The following is a 26,911-nucleotide window of genomic DNA, read 5'->3' as shown; positions in this document are numbered from 1 at the left end:
AGTCTGCCTCTGCCTCCCAAGTGCGCCGCCACCACCCGGCCTATATTTCTTACTTCTTATTGTGAACTCACATCAGAGACTGAAGTGGCGCTGGTGTGCAATACAAGAGCATAGTGACAGGCAGTGGGTATTCTGATACATGGGTAGCTCTGAACTCTGTCAAACAGGAAATGCTCATTTTTACTTCCTGGCTTTGAAACACAGCCAAGAAAACTAAAGGTGCTTGACGTTGCTCCGTTCTGAGTAAAGAAGTAGGTCAGTCCAGGCCAGCCAGATCCCAATGACTCCCATTTGCTTGTTCAGAGTTCTCAGTCAGCATCACTCTTTCTGTGTGTTGATGAGCACCCACCCTAGCTTGCTTGCCAGTGAAACTTGTACATGGTGAACCTCCTTCTCTGATCTTTACATGAGTCCAATACTTAATACAGATCAATAACAGATGTCTAAGTTGATTTGATTCTAAAAGGAAATCAATTTTGGATGTAGCTTGCAAGGACTTAGAGCCTGAAATAGCAATAGCAGCAGCAGCTACCTTAGAGTGCTGCCCTTGTTACACATTGCTGGAAGCACTTGCTTTCTCTTTACCCCTACTCAAACCTGTAATTATTTAGGACTCAAGAAGCCTGAAGTAGTTCCAGCTCTGGCTACACTGCAGAATAAACTTAGTAGTTATAACCTGAAAAGTTGGTACCGGCTTTGACCCCAGGAACCCCAGGGCCAGACACTGAGTCCTGTGTAGGAACTGAAGGTACTAAAAAGTAAAAACAAAAACCTATAACCCATTTCCAAATCATCATCTCTGTGCTGAGTGGTAAGGATAGCTAGTAGAGGACCATGCAACATTGCAGTTTTATAATGATGTGGCTGTTTCATGTGCTTTGAAAGGAAAAAAGAGCCCTACAAAATTTACTAAGGTCAGACTCCACCCCAGCTTGTTATATGTTGTAAGGAGCTGCGGTGGGCTGCGTTCCCGCCCAGCTCCGCAAGGCTAGCTTTACGTGAAATAATTACACGGAAACTGTATTCATTTAAACACTGCTTGGCCCATTAGTTCCAGCCTGTTATTGGCTAACTCTTACATATTGATCTAACCCATTTCTAATATTCTGTGTAGCACCACGAGCTGGCTTACCAGGAAAGATCTTAACCTGTGTCTGTCTGGAGTGGGAGAATCATGGCGACTCACTGACTTGGCTTCTTTCTCCCAGCATTCTGTTCTGTCTACTCTGCCTACCTAATTTTCTGTCCTATCAGGCCAAGCAGTTTTCTTTATTAGTTAACCAATGAAAGCAACAGATAAGATACAAGACCCACCTCCATCAGTTATAGACTTCTATAGCTCCCACTGCTCCAAGAGGTCCTAGCAAAAGACTTAGAAAACCTGTTGCTGGCTCATGGGACTGCTTCTGGTGTGAACGCCCTGAGGACACATTTTCTGGGCAGGGTCTTACTCAGTTCATGAGTTAATGAGGAGGGTGCCTAGGGATGGGTTAGGGCCTATGAAGCAGCAACCATACAAATTTGTAAGTGTGGAAGAAAAAATGACTTCATAATTGCCTACAACCCATGCCTAAGTATTATTAAAGTAAAAAATGGAGGAGCAGTGAGAAGAAGGCTTTATCCTGAAGGATGCTGAGCATCTGCTAAGCTAAGGGAGAGATCAGTTCATCACAATAAAGACTGCTCTGAGGAAGAAGCCACACTGAGAGCTGGGCACATGGGATTCTGTGACCTCTGGACCTTACTGGCATAAAGTGTCCCAGTCGGGGCACTAATTTCCCTGTGACAGCCGACTAAAGACATGATGGGATGGTAAAAGTTTGCACTGTCCTCTTGAAACTTCATTAGAAATTTACCTGAGACCCTGCCTTCAACACTAGAATATTTCCTGCCCTCAGAACCCCAATGAAGTGGATGCCTGTGTACTTCAACCCGAGGACCTGTTGCCAACAACTGGTATCTGTTCCTGTGTCAGTAGAAATAGACTCTGTTACTTCTGACATTCACAGGTTCCTGGGAGGGCAGTGCCATCCCAGCTTGTGAATGGCCTCCCTCCAAGGTCAGAGCAGTCAGACTGCTGGAATCCTTGCTGCATTCCCATTACATGTAGTGACAGCTGCAGCTGAGTTTTCTGAATGGAAAAGTTGGTATCTGAGATGCAGCTTGTCTCTGTCTCTTGTTTAAAGTGAGTCTCCAAATGCAATAGTATGTCTCTAATCAAGAACTTTTGAGCATAACCTAACATATACATACTAATTCATAAATTATATATCTGTATTATAAACCAAAAGAGCCATTTCAAAAGGATAAATATAAATATGAATTTTAAACACTTATATAAATATGAATTTAAAACATTGTGTAGGGGAAAGTTCTGAACCCTGGCATGTACCTTTACTTGCTACCTGCTTCACTGCTGTGCCTCCATCCAGGCTGGGTGAAGACTCTAGCCAGCTTAAGCATGGCACACATGGCTCTGGCAGGCCTTGCCCTTTTCCCTATTCCATTAGATTACATTCTTAAAGCTAACCATCAAGGTCCATTCCCTTATTTGGTCACTTCCTTCTTTTGAGGCTGACTACCAAGATCCACCTATCAAAGCAATGAAAAGCCCCCTTTATACCCAATTAAAATTAAACCCCTCCTCCTAACACAGGGTTTTCCCTTTTATACTCATAAACTGCCATTTGCTTATGGGCCATGTCAGTCTCCTCTCTATCCAGAGGCAGTCTTTTGTCCCTCTGGGACATATATACCTTCTTACCCCTCTCTCCCTTTCTCCCTTCCCCTTCTGCCTTCTCCTCTATCTCTTGTCTTTGTCTCTTATTCCTTGTCCTTTGTCCCTCTGGGGTAAATAAATCTCCCTTATGCTGAGAACTTGGTCTTGCTTTCTTGAGCCAATACCGGTCCCTTCCCTGGGATTCTGTCTCACGTGGACACTTTGCCTCCCAGCACAGTCATCAACAGGCTCTTCCTCAAAGAGAAGAGATTCCCTGGTCAGACTCAGGCAAAAGAGACTTAAAATCCGGAGACAGAAAGAACCAGGGAGCTCGAAGGGTCTGTAGGATAGACACCCCAGCATTGATTACCACATTACTAATACTGTTGGATGGGTCTTTATCTGTTCCAGTGGCCAGGGCACTGAGCAGAGCTGCTCTTTAACTACTATGTACACCACCAATCTTAGCACCAGTGCTCTGTATCCGACCTGGGGTTTAGAGAGTTAAGAAAATCACTATATCTGTGCTCACACCCACACACGTTTTTTCTTTTTCCTGTCCTTAGTTCCTAAGTAATACAGTGCAGCAGCTGTCCACAGAGCACCTACACTACACTGGGCATTTTAACTTAGAGGATGTGGTGAGGTGTATGCCAGCTACACGGAAGTACTCACCATTTCATATCAGGGACTTGAGCACTTGTGGGGTTTGACATTAGAGCACTGGCACCAATTCTGCAGGCTCCAGGGATTTTCAGTTGTCTGTCTCGGGATTCTGTACACCATCATTAACATTTGACTTATCCTGTTTTGATGTTGAACACCACTATTTTTTCAGTTTACATGTTAAAAGTACTTCACTATACTACTAATTTATTACATAAAAACCAAGGGAACATTTGTATGCATTGGATAAGAATGTCAGTTTCCAGGTTGTTGGTTAGACACTATATTTTAAGTAACATTATTCCTCATTTATTTCAAGTAACTAAACTCACAATACACAAACTGCTTTTTATGTAATAAGGGCGACAGTTAGATGGGCCCTTTTATCTCCTTCGTGCAATCACAAAGGACAGACAGCAGTGTAGTACTCAACCCAAAACTCACACAGCTCATCCAAAAACAAGGTAGGCTTTTTACTCCCTTTTAGTCTTAACTTCCTGAACATGAATTCAGCATTTAAGAATTTTCTTTTGGTAGCAGGAGCGGCAGAGAGGACAGGCATGGAAAGGAGCATTGTCTCCCAAGGAAAACTCTTCCAAGGCCAGGAGGCAGGCATGGTGGAACAGGTGTGCACAGGACAGGAGGACCGTCTCGCGGGGCCGCTGGCCGCTGGTTCCTACAGCTGCTTGCCGGCAGTCACCGTGGAAGGAGAGTGGGGTCAGGCAGATGGAACACTCGTAGATCTCCCGGTGAGCAGCCTGCAGCACAAAGCAGATATGAATTTGTCATAGGCATTGACTGTCCTGTCACATTCCACAGTTACTCAGACCTTCAGTGAGAACTATATCCCAAGACATGGATCCTCTGAAAATGGGCACTACATTGACAAATGTCTAAAATGTGAGGTGTAGAGATTATAGTAAGCCTTTTAAAACACAAATACTGAGCATTAATAATGTAAATGATGCCTTTTAATTAAAATGAAAAAAAATTGGCTGATACTGTTAAAAAGGTAAAACATTCCCAATTTATATTTTAATCTTTTTTTAACGCCCAATTTTCTGTTTAAGTTTTCCTTGCATCTGACATCAAGTCACTTCAGAGCCCTGCTTTCCTTCCTTAGGTTACTACAGATATAGGAGGAGGACAGGAAGCATAGGCTTGTCCTCTTGGGTTTTCATTGTTAACACTTACCATCGAACTAGAACTTTAACATTTCAAAATGAAAGACCTTGATGGTCATCACTGAGCTCATGGCAAATCCCTGGGTGTCCCCATGCGAGGCTCCCACCCTTTACAGACCTGTGACTGCAGTCTATTCTGCACTGGCAGCAGGGAAGCTGGGCTGAAGCCTACCTGCACTTGGATTTTCTCCCAGTCCTCCTCAGTGATCTCATGGCCACATCTTTCGTCTAGCTGCTGAAGAATGCTGCGATTCACAGCCAAGCAGAGGTCGATTTCGGAGAAGAGTTCATCGATGTTGGTGTTGTATGAGCACAAGAGTCGGTGGCTGATTTCTGTGAACTGAGAACAGAGGCACAGGCTGGAGCATCTGAATGACAGGGCAAAGCCATTCCTGAAGGAGGAACTTGACTTCCCTTCCCTTCAGAAGCTGTCATGAGGCCCTACTGTAATGCAACAGGAGTGCCCTCATCTCTGAGGATAGGGGTCCCGAGAGAAACCTAGCACAGACCAGGCCAAGCCGCCTGTCTCACTGTCCTCAGCTGTCTCCTTTTTGGTACTTTCCATTCTTCATCAGTGAAAGAAAGCTCAGTTCACTGCTGCTTAGCTGTGACTCAGGTCTGTTTCTGTAAGAAGGGGACCATGTTACAGGAGACTTTATTAAATAAGTGCTTATACTTTTCTCTTGCTAATAGATCTCTTGTTGGTCTAATTCACAGGATTCCAGCTTAATAGTTTGGGGATGTGTAAAAAGATACTTTTCTCTGCAGCAGTTAGCAAGTTAGTATATGGGACTAAAGCTGACAGGAGGGGGGAATTAGAATCTTTCAGAGGGCTTACACGCACAGTGTATAACCTCTTGGCACTGCTGCCAGGCTTGTGGGGACTAGAGCTAGCCGCGCTTATGCTTTGCCCATCGGCCTGTGAAGCTATGGCTCCAGATTGTAGATGATCTTAGTATAAGCAGAAAAGAGGAAATCCAAGCAAGGAGGGTTGTCTTCTTACTTTCTTCCCATTAAGCTCTAAGGTCACAATTTGAAACAGTCCTTGCCCAATAACTTTAAAAATCTTCCTCTAGAATCTAAAATGGCTGAAAGACACTTAAGGAAATGTTCAACATCCTTAGCCATCAGAGAAATGCAAATCAAAACAACTCTGAGATTTCATCTTACACCTGCAAGAATGGCCAAGATCAAAAACACTGATGACAGCTTATGCTGGAGAGGCTGTGGGGTAAAGGGAACACTCCTGCTTTGCTGGTGGGAGTGTAAGCTGGTACAGTCTCTTTGGATATCAGTATGACAATTTCTCAGAAAATTTGGAAACAACCTTCCTCAAGACCCTGCAATACCACTTTTGGGTATATACCCAAAGGATGCTCAATTGTGCCACAAGGACATACGCTCAACTATGTTCATAGCAGCATTGTTCATCATAGCCAGAACCCAGAAACAACCTAAATGCCCCTTGACCGAAGAGTGGATAAGGAAAATGTGGGACATTTACACAATTGAGTACTACACAGCAGAAAAAAATGACATCTTGGATCCAGAAATCATCATATTGAGTGAGGTAACCCATACACAGAAGACAAATATCATATGTACTCACTCCTAAGTGGCTTTTAGACATAAAGAAAAAATAAAAAGAAGAAAGAAAAAAAAGCAGCCTACAAGTCACAATCCCAGAGAACCTAGACAACAAAGAGGGCCCTAAGGGAGGCATACATAGATCTAATGTACATGGGAAGTAGAAAAAGACAAGATCTCCTGAGTAAATTGGGAGCATGGGGACCATGGGAGAGGGTAGGAGGGGAGGGGAGAGGAAGGAAGGGGAGCAGAAAAATATATAGCTCAATAAAAAATTAAGAAATTTTTTTTTAAAAAAGTCTTTTTCTAAGCAAAGATAATCTATTTATAGATAACTAAGATGCCCCACTACAGAACAGATCCCTTGGGACTTAGGTTGAGTTCTACACTAGTAGTTTCAGAACAGAGACAGCATATGCATGCTATCTAAAGTTAACCTTAAATAAGTCTCTAGTGTTCCTCTAAACCCAGTTCTTTTATAAAGTTTTACACATACACAATTATAAAACATACAAAAACAGAAAAGCAGTTGATCTTAGGACAGATGACTTGGGCATTAGGTGTTGGCTGTGGCAGGGCATGCAGTCATCTCCTAATGGCATGGACAGGAGCTGTTGGATCCACAGAACTCCAGCACTTGAGGCACACACTGGAGTGAACTACTGTTCACACACTTAGGAAGGGCAGACATTCCTGCACAAGTTCCCCACTTGTTTTACCTACTGCCATTAAATAGACCTCAGTCTGCCTGCTTCCTGACTCATCTGGACATGCCTGCTGTGATTCTTTGACCTCTGTGTGTTCTATCCTCTACAGTTCAAAAGGTTTGACACTGTGCCTGCCCTTTCCTCAAGGTTCTGTCACTCTATTTTAAAAGAGCAAAGTCGTATGAGTACTATATTACTTATTAGAAATGTAACTGCCTTAAACTTAGTGGGATTTGTATTAAGACTGTAGGGAGGCATGGTGGTGCATACCTATAATCTTAGCATTCAGGAGACTTGAGACAAGGGATCAGAAGTTTGAAGCTAGCCTGAGCTATATGAGACTTTGTCTCAAAGTGATTTTTTTGTTGTTAAGAGTTTTGCTTACAAAGTTGTATAGTGGTGTGCCCCAACTCATTTTTTTGGTAAGTTTTCATTACTTACTTTTCTTAATTAGAACATGTATTAAAATGTACATTATTGGTCCTGTGCTTAAATATCATTGTAATCGTGGTCTTATTTACTTAGAATATAATTGTAGGGATTTTTTCACAGTCACCTTCTAGACAAGTTCAAATGTATACAAATGGTGCTGCTTCACACAGCATTCCGTTATAATTAATAAGTTTAGAGAAAGAATTATTTTTACAATATTTACTGTTATAACAGTATTCATGAAAGCTGGGCATGACAGGCACAAGAGCACTCTCTGATCATACTGAGTTTCTTATTTCACAGATACTTTTATAATTCAGGTAGATCAGCTAACCAGATGTTTGTTCTTAACAAGTAGAATATTTAAGTCTCCTTAACCAGTATTGCCCTCCTGGGCCATCCTTTCCAGATAGGAAGAGAAATTTTGATTAGGTTCTTCAGACCAGGCAGTTACATATGACACCCAATCTTCATATGCTGTCCAGTTGAAGATAAACAGAAGGACTCCCACTAGGATATTCCATAGAAAGGAGATCACGTTTTTATGCTGGGTGTCCAGTTTAGATCCTGGACACCATGGCTCTGCATCGCCAGCTTCTATCACTGCTCTGCTTTTTTTAGGCCCCGTTTGAGCTTTTTCGGGACTTACAGTGGCAGAAGTGCTTAGGTGGGTAGTAACAGTAGTCACAGAGGGCTTGCAGAGTCCAGAAGACAGTCTCTTCCAGATGGCTGGCAAAGAGAACCATTCTCTGGATTTCAATGAGGCTATAAAAGTTTTGGTTTCTCTGAGCAAGAGGAAAAACATTTGCTGTTAAGGGAACCATGTGAGAAAGGCTGGGAAATGGGTGTATTTAGTCATCGCGTGGCAGCACATCTCATAACTTTACAGTCTTTTGCCATAGTGAAAGATCCAGGAGTTCTACTACACCACTGTGTGACAGAAATGCTATTGGAGCTACATGTACAAAGCTAAAATTTTTCCTAGTCTCACTGAAAGGCTTATAAAATTAATTTTTCCCACCCCCAAATCACAAATACTGTTTCATCACTTCCATTTGAATGACTATACCCCATCTCAGGTCAGACTTGTCTTTTTCCCAGAATGTAAAGCCAAGTGCTTGTGGTCATCTGTGTGGGACTCTGATGTGTCAGAAAGACAAGCATTAATGAGTAGTCACCTGTGCCATTTGAGGCAGGAGAGGGACTTCATTCGGAGCCACCCACAGCTCTAGGGGCTTGGTGGCAGTTCACTTAAGTATCTTAGGAGCTGAGAATTGATTAGACTCTAGGAGACTGATGTTAGAGGAGCACAACAGTGACAGATGAAATCACATGCTCACCTGCTGCCCACGGCAGCTGGCATCTCACCTGGAAACTGTTTCCCACGTACCTAGGAGCCTGGAGACCCACAGGCTGGCTGCTTGCAGGCCAGAGAACCCACTGCACCTGTGAATAAGACCCGAGCGTGACTGCACACAGGTGTGTGCATACTGTCCTTGCAACTCATCAGTTCCATTTGTATAACTGCTGACACCTGCCCAGCTGTGTCCCTCCTGTGTTCTCGTCTGTGTAGTCTTTTTGTTCTGCCACTTTAAACATTACTATTACATTTATTTTCTGTGTGGGTGTGTACATCGTGGCATGGTTGTGGAGGTCAGAGGACAGCTACTGGGAGTCAGCTCTCGTAGGTCCTGGGCTTTGAACTCTAATCACCAGGTTTCACACACAGCAAGTGCCTCTACCTGCTGAGCCATCTCAGTGTCCCCACATTAAAAACAAAACAAACCTCTGTTGGCCAATAAAAAGTTTGTATTTTTAGCTTTTTTCCTCTATTGCCGTACAGGTGAAAACTCTTCTGTCCTTCTAGCTCCTACCCTAGAGATGCATGCCTAAATTATCACACTCCAAAGTTAACCAGGATCTTCTCATGCTTTCATCCGACTATCCTCTTCTGGTGCAGTGTAGCAACACTAGAGCTCTCTGACTTAACTTGTTGGGGACACACTGTTATTCTTGTTTGGCAGATTCAATGCCTGTGAGATAACTCCCTCTCCCTTTATTTACTACTTATACCACAGACTTCCCATCTAGGGCAGATTTCTTCCTTCAGGGAATGCAATTGTCGGTGCTCCTCGCAAGAAGACATTTTGGAGTCATCACAGCATTGTCCATCTGAGCTCGTGTCTCTCTCGGACTCTGCTCTTACACATAGCTTTCTTTTCGTTCACATCACATTGTAGGCTGTTTCATTTCCCCCGAGGATGCCCAGTCTTTGGCTTATGTTGAACCTCGGAGACATCTGTGTGGTGCAGGTGCTGTTTTTTTGAACACCCTGTTGGGTTTCTTTGCTCCTGAGGTATTCCACAGCATTACTAGGTAGAACACTCACCCACCTTTTAAGTCATATTGAGGGTCCTTTGACCACTTAAGTTTGTCTGGATTAGTCCTTTTGTCTGGAAAGTCCTTTTCCTTTGCTGCTTCAGACTGTTCTCTTTGACCTGTGTATTCACCTTTCCTTCTTGGTTCTAATAACAAGGTGGAGCCTACTGCACCTTCTCCATTTGTGATTTCTCTGAGACACTCCCACTGAAAGGAGAAGGAAAAAGCAGCCAGGGCAGCTAGGGCCTTTTCCCTAGAAGATGGTGCTCACCAGTGCCCCCAGTGCTGAGAGAAGCTCATTACTCTGAAAGTAAACAACTCTTTGAAGTCCCTGAAACTGAGCATTCACAAGGCCCCCTCCCCAAAGATTCCATAAACAATAAGGACTGCTGTGGAGAGGAGACTCTACCTTCACGCTGTGCTGGGCTTTCTGTGATGTACCTGCCTTTGAGTCATCCATCCTCTTGTAAGTAACCTAAGTAAACTCACTGGTTCACCAAGCTGGCCTCTGGTGGCACCGTGACTTCACTCTGTTGTTAGTTCCCTTTCTGGGATTCTTGTTTACATCTTGTTCACAGCATAATGTGTTGGTGAGGAGAAAGACTTGACACAAACACAGGATGTTGAAATTGTGGTGTGGCCACAGGGCAGGCAGGCAGGCGGGCGGGTGGGCAGGCAGCTCCTTTAACAGTGCAGCTCTTTGGCTGAGAAGTGATGGGCATGTGTGTAGGGCGGGAAATGATAACTCTGGGCTTCCACATGTGAATTCAGTCCTCACATCTGTACTTAAACAGACACCATACAATTTAAAGCTAAGTGATTAGCTCATGCTAATGATATAGAATGTTACTCTAAACAACAAATCACAACAATTTAAAAGGCCAGAGAAAAGAGAAAATTTGTAGTAAAAATTTTGTGTGTTTTCATTTCTGGCTTGGGTTGGCCCTATCAGCTGGAAACAGTCTTTGTGTCCCTCACGTGACTGTCATCAGCTGCAGCTGTTCCCACTCCTAGTCTAGGATGCCTTCTATTCTCCCTTGACAAGCCTCCCCCTCCCCCATGCACTCCTGGTGCTCCCTTCTGGGATCATGAGTAAGTGGACTTCCCAGGCACGGTGTTCCATCTCTCTGCTGGCTGCTGGCCTTTCCCTGCTGCACCCTGTGACTCGCTGCAGGACAGAATCCTGTCTGTTCCTGAGTGAGGGCCTGCTCATTGGCTGCCAGGAAGCACTTCACTTTGAGATCTCACAGGCACCCCAAGCAGCAAGCCCAAGGCGTCCTCCCCAGCTCCAAAGAGAGCTAAGTTTGGATGTGAGCCCAAGTCACAAGACCACACCTGTATGCCTCTTTTCCTCCGGATCCTACACTGATTCATGAGCAGATCCCGAGGTCTGTCCCTGAGCACTTCCCCAGTGGGTACTGCCTGTGTAGCCTGCTAGGCCAGTTCCCAGCCCACACCACTAAGAGGCTGCCTACCACCCTGTGACACATGTGAACATGCCATCATGGAGGTGGCCCAAGGCAGCAGGGGTCCACTGGCTATTTGTGTTTAAATTTATCTTCCACACAGCCCTTATTCAGAATTCTCTGCTATCTCTGTGTCTGTCCTCATGGCACTTACTGTTCCTTGAAATTTAATTTTTTTGTTTTGTCTTATTGAGGCAGAATCTCAATTTTTTAGCTCTGTTGGGTCTCAGATGAATTCACTGCCAATTGGAGTAACATCACCTTTACACTCACAACTCATACTTCCTAAACTTTTTAATAATAACTATTTTATAAACTTTGTTAGTTTTAAAGAATTTGAGCAGAAGGAGAGAGAGCACGAGCAAGGAACTCAGGACCGTGAGGGGTGCACCCACACACTGAGACAATGGGGATGTTCTATCGGGAATTCACCAAGGCCAGCTGGCCTGGATCTGAAAAAGCCTGGGATAAAACCGGACTCACTGAACATAGCGGACAATGAGGACTACTGAGAACTCAAGAACAATGGCAATGGGTTTTTGATCCTACTGCACGTACTGGCTTTGTGGAAGCCTAGGCAGTTTGGATGCTCACCTTACTAGACCTGGATGGAGGTGGGCGGTCCTTGGACTTCCCACAGGGCAGGGAACCCTGATTGCTCTTTGGGCTGATGAGGGAGGGGGACTTGATTGGGGGAGGGGGAGGGAAATGGGAGGCTGTGGCAGGGAAGAGACAGAAATCTTTAATAAATAAATAAATAAATAAAAAGACTTTTTTTAAACAAAAATAATTACTTTCATATGTAATGATGGTTAAGAGCTATTAAATGCATTTTATTCAACCTAAATTTCACTTTGTCACTTATCAGGCATTACATGGTGAAGAAGAAAAGGCTTACCCATTTCTGTGGGGCTGCTTGTTAAAGGAGCTTAGAAACTGAGCTAGTATTTAACAGACAGTACACTGCCCTGAGGAGCAAAGATCATAAACATTGTCCTTTTAATGAAGAGCTCCTAAAGTAGTAGGACCACCACTGACAATGCTGGTGACTTGGGGACTGGAAGGCTCCTGGGAGGTGAGGAGAGGATAACTTACTGTAATGATCTGTTCTGTCTCTTTAAGAGACAAGCCACACCCACTTCCTCCCCTGTATGCTGAGACAGGCTGATCTTCAGCTTCCAACCTGAGTTCGTTCCCTCTCTTTTCTGTCTCCCTCTCGAGGCTTCTCTCTCTCTCTCTCTCTCTCTCTCTCTCTCTCTCTCTCTCTCTCCTCTTCTCTCTCTCTCTCTCTCCCCATCTCTCTGCTCTTCTCCCCTTCTCCCTCTTCCCTTCCATAACCCCCTGAATAAATATCCAAGTTTATTCTGCATGATGTGCCTATCCATGTCTCTGTCTCTTGCCTGCCACCGTGTTGTCTCCCTGCCCTGGACCAGCCACTGCTAGGGGGCCTGCAGCTGTCCTTGCCCGGGACTGGCTGCTCTCAGGGCCCGCTGCCTGCTGCCACATGGCTCACTGCCTCTGCTTGGCGCCAGGGATCCTGCAGCATTTTTATTAATCCATTTCATGTACTATCTTTTAGAACTCAGGAGGCCAGAGCTGATGCTGCACCAGCTTTGCCCATGTCTGTGTCATTGGTCACCACTAACCAGAAAGGCTGTCTTGAAGACATCGTGTGGTGTGGCCCATGTGTTTGCTCAGTACTGTGAATAACTGCTGTTGGTTTTTCCTCTTCCTGCACTTCATGTGTTGCTGAAAGTGATCTCTCCACCACTCACCCACTGGACTTTTGGCTCTTGACGGCTGATATCTATTTTGTATACATTTCTTATCTCCTCAGATGAGTACCACAGATATAGGGAAGCACCTGATTCATCTGCGTAGGGTCCTTAGCACTGAAAAGCGCTGCTGACCTTAGGTTTGCAAAAGATTAGAGATGAGAACAAACACATGCCCTAAATGAACATATTTAGAAGCAGCACAATACAAATTCCTTCTTGGAGGAGGGAAAAGGTGAAAAAGAACAAAGCTTATCTAGATTTTAAAGTGACCTCTGTTGGCAAAATTCAGTAAAAACACCAGTATTTAGCTGAAAACCACAATGTTGATGTGAGGTTGTCAGCATACTGGAGGTCTGTCAGGGTGTGTTTCTGAAGGGAGCAGACAGAACTCTCTTGCTCTTTAGAGTTAGTGTTCAGCTCAGCAACAGTAATCTTTTCAGGGTTAGAACTGTAGGCTAGTGCGTGCTAGCCTGGGTGAGGTCTCGGTTAATACTGAAAGAGTCAACACATTTAGTGACTGCTCATTGTAATCAACTCAAAGCAACTACTAAATATTTCTGAAATGTCACATTCTTGTTTTCAGAAATTTTTATTTCCTCATTTCTTATGTGAGTTGATAACCTTCATAATTCAAAGGGTAAGGACGACAAAAAAAACATGTCAACTTAGTTCTAGTTTTTAAACATTAATGTTATAAAATTCCACATAAAATATATAAAAATTCAATTTAGAAAAAATTAGTACCTTAACATATTTTTCCTTTTAAGTCTTCTATTTTGGATATTTGATAAATTTAATAACCATGAGTTTTCATTGATATGTAAAACAGTTACTGGTCATTCGCAATTACTGGCTAAACATTAAAGAAAACACTAACAAAAGCATTTAGGTGAACTCTGTCTGCTCAGGAGAGTCTTAAGTGATCCATCTCATGTCAGCAAATTGCTTACTAATGTGTTGACTTAGGGCCACCCTCAAAAGCAAAATGAAAAGCTTGGAATTTACAGCATATCAATGCATCAGTTGATAAGCTTTTACTGGTTTAATATCCTTCCAGGCTTGCAGCTTGGAGCCACTTCAAGTTAGCAACAGAATGTTTGCCATCTCTATGTGATAAAGGAAGTCAAAGGAATGAACAAACTTGAGGACCATTATGCTGTTTGGTGAGATGGAAATGAAAACGCTAGAGAAGTCACAGGCTGGGGGTGTGTGAGAGCTGGGCCCTCAACTCCAGCATCTGACAGATTGTTAGCCTCACCTTTCAAACAATGGTCTGGACTTTAGCTGGGGCAAAGATAACACAGTGCATTTGGAAAGTTTTAATTGCAGCAATAAAAGACTGTACCTCAATTATATGACAGATGCTAGCAGAGTTTCCAGATAAGGATCAAAGACATCCAAGGAGTGGTCACTGCACTTTGGGCCACTCTAGGCTTTCTGTACACACTGCTGGGGAATTAGCACATCAGCTTTCCTGACCTTTCCAGGTCCTTTGATCTGAGATCTCAAGCAAGTCAGTATACCAGGACTACTGTATCAGCCAGACAGGTCCAACACTCCCTCACTGAATTTTAATCCTGACACCCACCAACACAAAACCCAATACCTGACCTCTGCAGTTCTTACCACAAAAGTTCAGTATGCTTAAAAGAACCTGCCTTGTCACACTACACCACTTTGCCCTGCTTCTGTTTTGCTAGCAGCGTGCCAATGGTACTTTACAGTCAGGCTACCTTGAGAAGAAAACTTCTTAGTGTATGGCAACATTTTGTTTGTAGAATTTAGGTGGCTAAAAACCAAAGAGAAGGGCTTCACTAACTCTCCCAGGAAGAGAAGGGAAAATGCAGAACCACAGTTTGTGTGTAAGATGGATTATGAAATCAGAACGGCCGAAGCGAACCTGATCTAGAATACTGAAAATATTCATCTCAGTACATGAAGTATTCAAGGCCACTAGCTCCTCCAGTTGTTCACACTTAAAGCTCCCAAATGGGCGATCTTTTCTATTCATTAGACTTTTTCTCCCGCGGGGACTTTATGTTGGATCTAGGCCAGCGGCTTCCAGCCCAGCAGAGGCTTTGCCCACACTCCAGCGAAGGTGCACGGATGAGGTCGCTTTGTAAAGCGAAGCTGCAGCTCCGCAGTCGTTCTGGAGATGCAAGTACATTGGCTTTTGTTTGTTTGTTGTTCTTAACTGCAATTACATGATACCAAAATAAATAAATGGTGTTTTGTTTTTTAAAAGTCTCGACTTCTGGTTTCCATGAGGTACAGATCACAGTGACTGCTCGTGAAGGGGCCATCTGCCCCTTCTGCTTTACTGCAGTGTTTACCTACCTCTCACTGCAGTGAGCCAGCAGATTTACGTCTCCTAGTCACTTGCAATTTCTTTTTTGACTAAAAATGTAAAAGTGAATTTACATTACTCTTTGATCATGGTGAAAAGGGAGCTCTATCTTAAATATGTGGTAATTTCCAGATTAAAATAATTGTTGCCTTCCACAGATAAAGAACTTGTCACTTCCGCCTTGTTATTCACGACAGCCTGCTTAGTAAAATCTGCAGTTTCTGACACTCAAACCTTCAGTCTCTGAGAGTTTAGTGATCTGAAATTTTGTGCAGTTAAGATTGGCCAGGAGGCATGTGAGAAAACAGGGCCTCCTGTCTCCCTAGAATAACTTGGTATTTCTGGAATGCTGCTAACTGTATCACAAAGCTAGTCTCTCACCCAAAGGAACCTTGCTAGAGCCATTGTTCATTGTGGCTTTGGAATTTGTTCTTAATGGAGTTACTACCAGGAAACCTCCGGACATACTGGTTCACCTCAAGCTGTACTTCAATTTTAGTAGTCATTTTGTTTTTGAAGACTTTCATGACTTCAAGCTGCAGAGTATGGGGAAAGAATAAGCTTGGGCAAACACAAAGATAGCGAAAATAAGTTTAGAAAAGCTTTTTTTTTTCCTTTTTTTTGTAAATGAAGGGTCCTTTGGAACCCAAAGCAGGCTAGAAAAATTTACCTGGCCAACCTCCATCTTTCAGTAATACAGAAATAGTCACACAGGAAGTGACTACCAGGGAGCTAGACTTCATAATCTGATGTGACTGGCTAATTGACTTGAAAGGGAAGGGGATTCAGGGAATAAGGGCCCTTGTTGGGCTAACTACCTTTGATAGAAAAAAAAGTTACTCACATACTGAGGAGCCAGAGCCAGCAGTTATATTTTTATATTAGATATACTAATCTGTCTAACTCTCCTAAAAGCATCTTTATTTACAACCTTATGTTAAAATATTTTGGAACTGGGGCATGGCCCAGTGAATAAAGAACATTTAGTGCTTCACCTGAGGACCTGAGTTCAACCCCCAATACCAAAGTAAAAAGCTGGACATGAATGCCTATGCCTGGAACCCAAACAGAGACAGGGAGATTTCTGGAACTTGCTGACCATTCAGTCTAACTAAAACAGCACACCTCTGGTACAGTGAGAGACCCTGTCTCAAGGAAAGAAGATAGAAACCAGCATATCAGCACACACTTCTGGCTGAGCACACAGAGGCCATCTGGACATATACATTCACATCACTTGCCTGAATAACTGCATGCACACACACCTATACAAACACCTCTGTACACATGCCCACATACATATACACACACCTGTGCACAAACACATGCATACTTGTACATACACTTGTACAAATACACCTGTGTATATATGTATCCATACCCATAACACACACCTGTACAAGCACATGTGCACATATTTGCACACACACACTTTACAGCCATTCTAAATGGAAAACTTTTTTTTTTATTGAAACCATTTTTCTTGTAAAAAAAAAAATCCTGTTCTGGCCAGGCAGTATTGGTACACACCTTCAATCCCAGCACTTGAGAAGCAGAGTTAGAAGGATCTTTGTGAGTTTGAGACCAGCCTGGTCTATAGAGTGAGTTCTAGGACAGTCAGGACTACACAGAGAAAACCCTGTCTCAAAAAACCAAACCAAATCAATCAATCAATCAATCAAAATTCTGTTTCTATTATTATCAACCACATTGAACCTAATAAGGCAGTGTGCAGTGCCTCGGGCTGACCGAGTCTTGCACATACACTGCTTGGCCACAGTACTGACTTCAGAAACACCTGTTATTCAGCTTTCCTGTTCCAGCTAGGAAACATTAACTTCACTCCCATGAGAAAGTTTTTAAAAAGCACAAGCAAATGATTGGACCTCCTAAACATTTATCTATGTATGCATGCCGATATTCTTTTAATGAAAACTGTATTCTTTATAGTTTTACTAAAAGTAAAGACTCTGCTTTGCTGTGTCCAGGACAAGTTGCTGTCTAGTGTTTCAGTCAGGATTCCTTTTGGCCGTGGGAGGCACCCAAAAGTACTAGGTCTCAGATCCCCGCAACCTCCGATGCAGTGGTTTCTATCCTATCCACTGCTTTATCTAACAAGGTATGGTACCCAGGAAGTTGTCTTTGACTAGTTTCATTAGTGTTTAGATATTAAAACTCACACAGCTTTGATAGGTTATGGCATGAATTGTTCTCTTGTCCTCTCCATGTGAATGGGCTAAAATCCTCAGATTAGATGATTCTATATGCTGATGCATATGGATTTCTACAGTTCACTAGTTGTCCCTTATTTAATGGGGATTTAAGCTACTAAATTTATGTTTTATATATCAAAAGGTTTGTCTTTTATAATATAGGATGGCTCTTTCTACCCTGCTATAGGTGTTAGAGTTAACTTGTGCAATTTGAGGTGCACAGGCAAACTTATCAATTTTTTAGAGTTAAGTCATATTAAATCTAATCTAGAGAAAATGAATATTTATATTTAAATATACCATAAATATTAATAATTTTATTCAATACTTTGATTTAATCAGAAGAAGCTCTTCTGTGGTTTGAATACTCTTTGTTAAGTTTGGGGTGTGAACTATTATGAAGGGACAGTTTCCTTCATTCACATCTGATGATTGTGGCTGTACAACAAATAGTTACCACATATATACATGGACTCTGAACCCCCAGCCATCTAGTTGTGGTAATTTTATGTGATTTTTGTGCATTTTGTCAATATAGAGTATCACACACATTTACATTTGCAACACACACCAGCTATATTTTGTCTCTTTGCACTCCTGCTAGGCAGAGACTGGCCAGAGTGCTGAGCAATCTAGGTTACATTGTCATCATTTGATATGTAGCTTTTTTTGTTTTGTTTTGTTTTGTTTTGTTTTTTATTTTTTTAGAGACAAGGTTTCAGCCTGGCAGTGGTGGTGCACAACTTTCATCTCAGCACTCGGGGAGACAGAGGCAGGTGGATCTCTGAGTTCAAGGCCAGCCTGATCTACAGAGTAAGTTCCAGAACAGCCAGAGCTACACAGAGAAACCCTGTTTCAAAAAACAACAAAACAAAGATGTAGTAATAAGGGCGGCGGGGCTGCGTCCCCAGCACCCCGGCTGCCTGGCTAGCTTATGCCCGAAATAACAACACACAAACTGTATTCATTTAATCACTGCAAGCCCATTTCTATCTAGCCTCTTCTAGGCTAATTCTCACATATTAATTTAGCCCATTTCTAATCATCTGTGTAGCGCCCCTAGGTGCGCTTACCGGGAAGATTCTAGCCTATATCCATCCTGGGTCGGAGCTTCATTGCATGCGTCTGCCTGGGAGCTGGGAGCATGGCGTCTCTCTGAGGCGTCTGCTCCGGAGAGGAGAGCTGTGGAGTCTGAGCTCACTTCCTCTTCCTCCCAGCGTTCTGTTCTGTTTACTCCTCCCACCTATCTCCTAACCAATGAGGGCCAAGCAGTTTCTTTTTATTTAACCAATGACCTTCCTCCATCACAAAGACAAACAGACAGGGTCTCTTGCAGCCCAGGCTGGCCTCTACAGCTGAGATGTAGCTTGCCATCCTTGCCAAGGATCATCTTGGGAGCTGAATCTTGCCTACTTTACGAGCTGGAATTACAGGTACGCACTGCCATACCTGGTTTATGTGGTGCAGGAAATTGAACTTCAGGCTGTCTGTATGCTGGGCAAGCAGCCTAACTACTGAACTACATCCCCAGCCCCAATAAATGACCTTTATAATAACAAACTCCATCCTAGTTCTGGTACTGGTGGTCAGGATTAGGAATACATTTAGGATTAGCTACACTTGAGCATCTTTTTAGTTAAGTTAAAATGTTCATGTAAGTTTCTGTTCTTTCATACTTTAAATTTTTCCCATGTTTTCTATTTTTGTGGAAACTGATTTCAGTTACATTTTGATCTTTAATGGCAGCAGGCTGTATACATGAGCCTCTTACAATTTTAACATGATTTTCATGTCCGTGGATGCCTTCCTCCTCAGTGCTTTCAGCCTGGTGATATTTTATCTTCCAGTGTTCACTTTTAAGTTACTTATCATCAGATGCTGGGCTCAGTAGCTAGGTTTGCTCCTTTTCTCCTATCTGTCTGTATGTCTCTGTCAGAGACCAGCTTATTCTGGTCTCAAATTCATTATCCTCCAGTTTCCGACTCTTGGAGCTGGCATCACAGGGGTGGAAGACTGCCTGTTGGGGATCCGAGAGCCTGGCATCTAACACCTTACCTACTGAACAATCTCCCAGACTCATTTTTCTTTATTTGCTTGTTTATTTTTCTGAGACGAGATGCTGCTATGCAGGCTTTGGCTGGCCTTTGAACCCCCAGCCTCCCAGTAATTGGCCTGTGCTCATTTGTTTTCTTGAATTGATATTTATTGAGCTCTACATTTTTCTCTGATTCCCTCCCTACCTTTCCCTCCCCCCTCAATCCTCCCTGAGGGTACCCATGCTCCCAGTTTACTCAGGAGATCTTGTCTTTTTCTCCTTTCTACTTCCCATGTAGATTAGATCTATGTAAGTCTCTCTAGTGTCCAATTGTTGTCTAAGTTCTCTGGGATTGTGGTTTGTAGGCTGGCTTTCTTTGCTTTATGTTTAAAAACCACTTATGAGTGAGTACCTGTGATAACTGTCTTTCTATGTCTGGGTTACCTCACTCAAAATAATGTTTTCTAGTTCCATCCATTTCCTGCAAAATTCAAGCTGTCGTTTTTTTTCTGCTGTGTAGTACTCCATTGTGTAAATGTACCACACTTTCCTTATCCATTCTTCGGTTGAGGGGCATTTAGGTTGTTTCCAGGTTCTGGTTATGACAAACAAAGCTGCTATGAACATAGTTGAGCACATGTCCTTGTGGAATGATTGAGCATCCTTTGGATATATACCCAAAAGCGGTATTACTGGGTCTTGAGGAAGGTTGTTTCCTAATAGTCTGAGAAATCGCCACACTGACATCCAAAGGGTTTGTACTAGCTTGCATTTCCAGCAATGCATCATCAGAGAAATGCAAATCAAAACAACTCTGAGATTCCATCTTAGACCTGTAAGAATGGCCAAGATCAAAAACACAGATGACAACTTATTCTGGAGAGGTTGCGGGGAGAAGGGAACACTTCTGCATTGCTGGTGGGAGTGCAAGCTGGTACAACCTCTCATTTGTTTTTTATTAATATGAATTTACTCTGAAAATTTTTGTTTCACTTTAAGTGTCTTATATCAATAGAATCCAAGAGTTTATTTATATAACAGGTAGATTTATCTCAGTTATATTTGATTTCTTACTATGCTTTAATCCCTCATCACCTTTTCTATTCATTATCCTCTCTTGCTGCTGCCTTTCCCCATTTCTGAACTTCTGCAAGAATATTTGTGTGTGTGGGCCTACATGTGACGGTCAGAGGACAATCCTGGGTGTCAGTCCTTGCCTTGTTGGAGATAGGGTCCCGCACCACCACCACTCTGTGCTTCAATGATCTGGTCCTAGAGCTTGTGCAGTCTCCAGTCTCTACTTCCTGCCTCCTCCCAGGAGCTCCAGAGTTGGAAACATCCCTGTTATGCTCTCTGGCCTTTAGACTGGTGCAGGGGATTTGAACTCAAGTCCTCACACTTGCACAGTAAGCTCTTTTACCCACAGAATCATCGCCTCAGCCTAACAGGAATATTTGTAAATTATTTCATTAAAAGCAGAAAAGTCAGTGAGGAAGAAATTTCCTCTTAATTTTAGTGAAATAAAAATCAATTCATGTATGACTGCAATCTTGCACTACTTGCACTACCTGCTGACCTAGCAGAATTTCTACCTGCCTGAATCTTGGAGGACAGGATGCCTGTAGGTTAAATCTGTCTTCAGATGAGCTGGCAAAAATTGGTGGGATCTGTCAGACAACCCTGAACTTTATTATTGTCCCATCTTGTACTAAATGACCTACCCTCCTACTGACTGGTCTATGACCACTGACAACAGCCATGATGAGAATGGAAAGAAGTATAAAAGAGCCCAAACAAACAAAAGTGTGCCTGGATTCCCAGGAAGAATCATCTTTCCTAATTGTTCATTTCTTCTACTCTGCATCTGAAATCTCTCAGTTTTTAACAAGCCAAGCAGATTTATACACATAACTTCCATTTCTCCTGTCTTTGACTGTGCACAAGTCTCCTTGGTACTCTATGTTTATTGGAGACACAATTTAAACAGAACAAAAAGACCCAGTTTGGGGTGAAAAATTGGTAACAGCAATAGTTAAAAAAAATCATAGAACACAAAGGTTTATACAAAAAGGAACTCTGTGGTGGGCATGGTGATGCATAACTTCAATCCATAGCACCCTAGAGGCTGAGGCAGGAGGATCAGAAGTTTAAGGATAACCTGGGCATAAAGGGTTAGAAGAAGATGTCTCATAAAAACAAAACTAAAACAAAAATTCTCTTTTGGCTTTCATCTCCACTAGCCCTGTATCTTTCTTACAGAGTATGAAGAGTCCTATTGTCTTAAACAAATGCATACCTAGATCCACTCATTTTTCATTTGTAGTCTATGCTTGTAATAGTCCATACTTTGTTGTTTAGCCGAATTACCTATCATGAAAGTACTTCCAGCTTATTTGCCTTGGGCTTTGTAACTGTTGTGCAGTTGACTCTGGTTATATTTTCTTCCTTTAAAAGTAACTATTGCTGTGGATGCGGCCCAGTATCTGTGCATAGACTACATGAGAAAATTTTAGTGGCAGTCAGCCAGTTGCCAGGTCCACCAGTAGCTGTAGAGAAATCATTAGCACTGGAGAATGTTGCCAGGCTGTCTATCTTTGGAGGAAAAGAAGGCTGCTTGTATTAATGTCCATCTATTTATATGTAAAGAGATGCTCCACATAACAACCCCACATGACTTATGGAGTATGGCTGCTCTTTACAAATGATCACACTGTGCATGTGGTAACAGTAAGTCGACTCTCTTGAAAGGCTTTTGAGAAAAGCCTATGAAAAGTCAGTATGGAAGTTTAAAATCTAAAAATCGAACCATCATGCAGTAAAGCCGTGCCACTCATGGGTGCATTCCTAAATGTCCTAAATTGTAGAACAGACATACTGTACAGCCATGTTTACTGTGCAGCTGTACACAGCAGACAAGGTAGTGAACTAGCCTACATGTTCACCTTCAGATGGACGAAGAAAAAAAACAGGAAATTGCTGGAAAATTGACTGAATTCATGTTACAGGAAATGCACTCTATTAGAAAGAGACAAATATCACTGTCTTCTCTGGAACACAAGGTCTACTCTCATAAATGTGTATGATAGGAGAGCATCAGAGGGACCACTTGGAAAGTTACTGTCAGGGAGGGGAACAGACAAATATCACTGTCTTCTCTGGAGCACAAGGTCTACACTCATAAATGTGTATGATAGGAGAGCATCAGAGGGACCACTTGGAAAGTTACCGTCAGGGAGGGGAACAGACAAATATCACTGTCTTCTCTGGAGCACAAGGTCTACACTCATAATGTGTATGATAGGAGAGCATCAGAGGGACCACTTGGAAAGTTACCGTCAGGGAGGGGAACAGACAAATATCACTGTCTTCTCTGGAGCACAAGGTCTACACTCATAATGTGTATGATAGGAGAGCATCAGAGGGACCACTTGGAAAGTTACCGTCAGGGAGGGGAACAGACAAATATCACTGTCTTCTCTGGAGCACAAGGTCTACACTCATAATGTGTATGATAGGAGAGCATCAGAGGGACCACTTGGAAAGTTACCGTCAGGGAGGGGAACAGGCACAAGAGTGGCACAGATATAGTGCATGACTGTTCAATTCTTAGATTTCTTCTGAGAAACATCCATACTGACTTTCCTAGTGGGTCTACCAATAAATATCCCAGCAGCGGCAGTAAGAGCTCCTTTTCCCCCATATCCTTACCAGTGTGTTGTGGTTGTCTTGATATTATTGTAAACAGGGTGAGATAGGCTATCAGTAGAGTTTGATTTGCATTTCCCTAATTTTGGCTAAGAACAGTGGCTGTTTTTTTCATGTTTATTGACCTTTTCATGTTTATTGGTTTGTTTGGGCATTTTTTTGAGTGTGTTTTGGTTCTTTTGTTGTTGTTGTTGTTATATAGCCTAGACATTATCATATGAATAGTTGGCAGTTACATTTTCTCCCATTCTGTAGGTAGTCTCTTCAATTGTTTCTTTAGCTGTGTAGAAACTTTAAATTTCATGCAATACCATTTGCTAATTTATTATTTCTAGGGCTGTTAGAGTCCTCTTCAGAAAATCCTTCCCTATGTCTGTATCTTCAAGTGGTGTCCTTATGTTTTCTTTGGGTAGTTCCAGGTATTACATGAAGGTACATGTTCCATTTGGATTGAATTCCCCATGGGACGAGGGATCTAGCATCATTCTCGTGAAATCCAAATTCCTACCGCAATTAATTGGGATTTGTTTTCAATGTGCTTTTGACATGTTTCCTCAGTAACTTGGTGGCTGTAGCTTGAGGGTTTATTTCTGGCCCCTCTGCTCGACTCCAATGCTTGTTTTGTGCCAGCACCGTGCTGATTTTGTTATTATGACTGTAGTATACTTTGAGATCAGGTGTTAAACTGCTAACATTGTTCTTTCTGCTCAGGATTGTTTTGGCTATTTTGTGCTTCTTTATCAATTTTAGTTTTTTTCTCCAATCTTGTGAAGAACCTTATCTGAAATTTGATGGAGATTACACAGAATCTGTAAGTTGCTTTTACTCAAATGACCAGTTTTCATAATATCAATTCTGTAGCTCCAAGAGCATGAGAAGTCTTTCCATATTTTAGTGTCTCCATCAATTTCTTCAATGTTTTAAATTTTCATTGTTTTTCAACTCTTTGGTTGTTTATTCCTGGGTGTTTTATTTTTCTGAGGCTATTGCAAATGGGACTATTTTCATTTCTTTCTCAGCATGCTTGTTATTCGTATATAGAAAAGGTTTTCTATTTTATCCTGTTACTTCGCTAAAAGTGTTATGGATCCTTTTGGGTCTTTTAAGAACAAGGTCATATCATCGCAAAGCATACTATGACTTCCTTTTTTATTTGTCCCCATTTTATTTCTTTCACTTGCTTTATTGATCTCTGTCAAAAATTTCAGATACTATATTGAGTGGATCTTTGTCTCCTTCCTGGCTTTAGGGGGAATGCTTTGAGGGTTTTCCCAATTTAGTATAAAGGTGGCTAACTTTTTTATATATACACTTTATTATGTTAAGGTATGTTTGTTCTTTCCGGAGTTTCTTTGGACCTTTATCAGGAAGGGATGTGGAACTATCAAAGGCTTCTTCTACATCTATGAGAGGATCACATAATTGATTTGTTTTTGAACTTATATGCTATATTGCCTTTGTTATTTTACAGATGTTGAACCCACCCTTACATCACAAGAATGAAACCAACTTCATCATGGTTGTCATGGCTTGACTGTGATGCATTGCCTATAGGCTCATTTGTTTGAACACGTGGCCTCCAACTGGTGTCACTGAGGATGTGGGACATTTGGAACTGTGTTCTAGCTAGCAGAAGTGGGCTGCTAGGTCAGTCCTTGAAGGCTTTTGGGCCTGTACTCTGCTTTCTGATCCACCAAGATGTGAATAAGCTCCTGTCATTATGGGTGCATGTCTCCAGTTCTTTCTTATTGTGATGGACTCCCCCTCCTGGCACTCTGAGTCAAAATAAACCTCTCCAACTTTTGTTTCCATTGGTATGTTATCATAGTAATGAGAAACTGTGCTGGCTAGTTTTATGCCATCTTGATACAAGTTAGTCATTGGGGAAGAGGGAGCCTCAATTGAGAAAATGGTTCCCTAAGATCAGACTGTAGGCAACCCTGTAGGGCATCTTCTTAATTAGTGATTGATGTGGGAGGGCCCAGCCTATTGTGGGTGGTGCCACTGCTGGGCTGGTGGTTCTATAAGAAAGCAGGCTGAGCAAGTCATGGAAAGCAAACCAGTAAGCAGCACTCATCCATGGGTTCTGCATCAGCTCCTGCCTTGAGTTCCTTTGATCATTAACAGTGATGATAATAAATAAACCCTTTCCTCCTCAAGTTGCTTTGGTCCTGACTTTTGAACACAGCAATAGTAACCATAACAAGCACAGAAACATAAGTAACACAATGGTGCATGTTCTTTGTAGTGTGTCATGAATTTCAGCTTGCCTAGTATTTTTATTAATTTTTTGTTGTATTTTTAAAAAAGCATCCTGTGGTCCCAGACCCAGAAACACAAACATGGTGTGTACTCACTCATAAGTAGATATTAGCTGTAAAGTAAAGGATAACCAGGCTACAATCCACAGACCCAGAGAGGCTAGGTAACAAGGAGGACCCAAGAGGGATGGGGAAGGGTGGGTATGGGAACTTGAGGGACTGGGTTGTGGGCTGGATGGAGGGGGAAGAGTACTAGAGGAGACTGGAAGTGGGGGCATTTTGGGGTCAGGTAGAAACCTGATGCAAGGTAACTCCCATGAATCTACAAGGATACCCCAGCTAAGACTCCTAGCAATAGTGGGCCTGAACTGGCCATTTCCTGTGATCACATTGGTCACTACCCCAATTGTCATCAGGGACTCTTTATCCAGTAACTGATGGAAACAGATACAAAGACCCGCAAGAACATTAGTCGGAGCCCAAGGAATCCTGCTGAAGAGAGGGAGGAAGGATTGTAGGAGTCAGAGGGGGTCAAGAACATCACAAGAAAACCCACAGAAACAGCTGGCTCATAGAAACTCAGAGTCTGAACTAACAGCCAGGGAGCTTGCATACCCAGGCCCTTTATATATATATGACAATTGTGTAGTTTGGTCTACTTGTGGTACTCCTAACAATGGGAGCAGGACTGTCCCTAATACTCTGGCTGGCTCTTGGGAACCCATTCCTCATACTGGGTGGCCTTGCCCAGCTTTAATACAAGGGGAGGTGCTTAGTCTTACAGCAACTTGATATGTCATGTTTTGTTGATACCCATGAGGCCCTGCCCCTTGCTGAATAGACACAGGAGGAGTGGATTAGGGGGCAGGAATGAGAGAAGACGAAGGAGGGGAAACTGTGGTCAGGATGTAAAATAAATAAAATTAAAAAAAATTAAAAGTGAGTAATATTGGCTTCAAGAAAGGATTTAGTAACATTTATTTCTTTTTTACTTGACAGGTAGTTTGAGGGTCATAGCTTCTATTCTTTAAAGGTTGGGTAGAATTCAGCAGTAATCTGTTTGGTTCTGGGCTTTTCTTTGTTGCTTCAATGTCATTGTTGCTTCAGTCTTGTGTGTAGGTTGTTTATATCCTCTTGATTTGATTTTGATAGGTCAAATGTATCCAGGAATTTAACCATTTATTTTAATCTTTCCAATGTTTGGGAATATTTTCAAAATATTCCCTAGTGATCCTCCAGGATTTTTTTTGGTGTGTTGTAATGTCCCCCTTTCCTTTCTAATTTTATTATTTTGGGCCTTTTACAACTAGGTTACTTTGGCTAAGGGTCCTTGATCTTATATATCTTTTTAAGGAACCAACTCTTCGTTTCACTGATTCTTGGGCTCTTCCAGTCTCTGTCTCATCAAGTTCTGCCCTGATTGTATGTATCA

General features: G+C 42.4%; 2 protein-coding genes across 4 annotated transcripts in view; one reads left to right on the top strand and one right to left on the bottom strand.

The window, feature by feature from the left end:
* Positions 1 to 25,151, top strand: part of Lmbr1 (limb development membrane protein 1) — a 175,947-nt gene extending 150,796 nt beyond the window's left edge. For 2 of the 3 annotated variants that reach the window (XR_005973313.1, XR_005973315.1), the window contains one exon: positions 24,690 to 25,151. The gene's annotated coding sequence lies outside the window, so the exon portion shown is untranslated. Of the gene's footprint in view, positions 1 to 4,801; positions 4,823 to 24,689 lie in introns of those variants that run through there. The other variant, XR_005973314.1, reaches the window with a different exon arrangement.
* Positions 3,895 to 26,911, bottom strand: part of Rnf32 (ring finger protein 32) — a 36,605-nt gene continuing 13,588 nt past the window's right edge. Inside the window, exons 7-8 of the mRNA XM_041640647.1 lie at positions 4,742 to 4,909; positions 3,895 to 4,143 (exon numbers count right to left, since the gene is read on the bottom strand). Coding sequence (XP_041496581.1) covers positions 3,895 to 4,143; positions 4,742 to 4,909 — 417 coding nt within the window. The remainder of the gene's footprint in view (positions 4,144 to 4,741; positions 4,910 to 26,911) is intronic.

Source organism: Microtus oregoni, unplaced genomic scaffold (assembly GCF_018167655.1).
Source record: "Microtus oregoni isolate MIOR12 unplaced genomic scaffold, Mior012 000064F_ref0000363, whole genome shotgun sequence".
NCBI classification, from domain to species: Eukaryota; Metazoa; Chordata; class Mammalia; order Rodentia; family Cricetidae; genus Microtus; species Microtus oregoni.
Note: the sequence above shows the minus strand (reverse complement) of the source record. Positions and strands in the feature narration are given on the sequence as shown.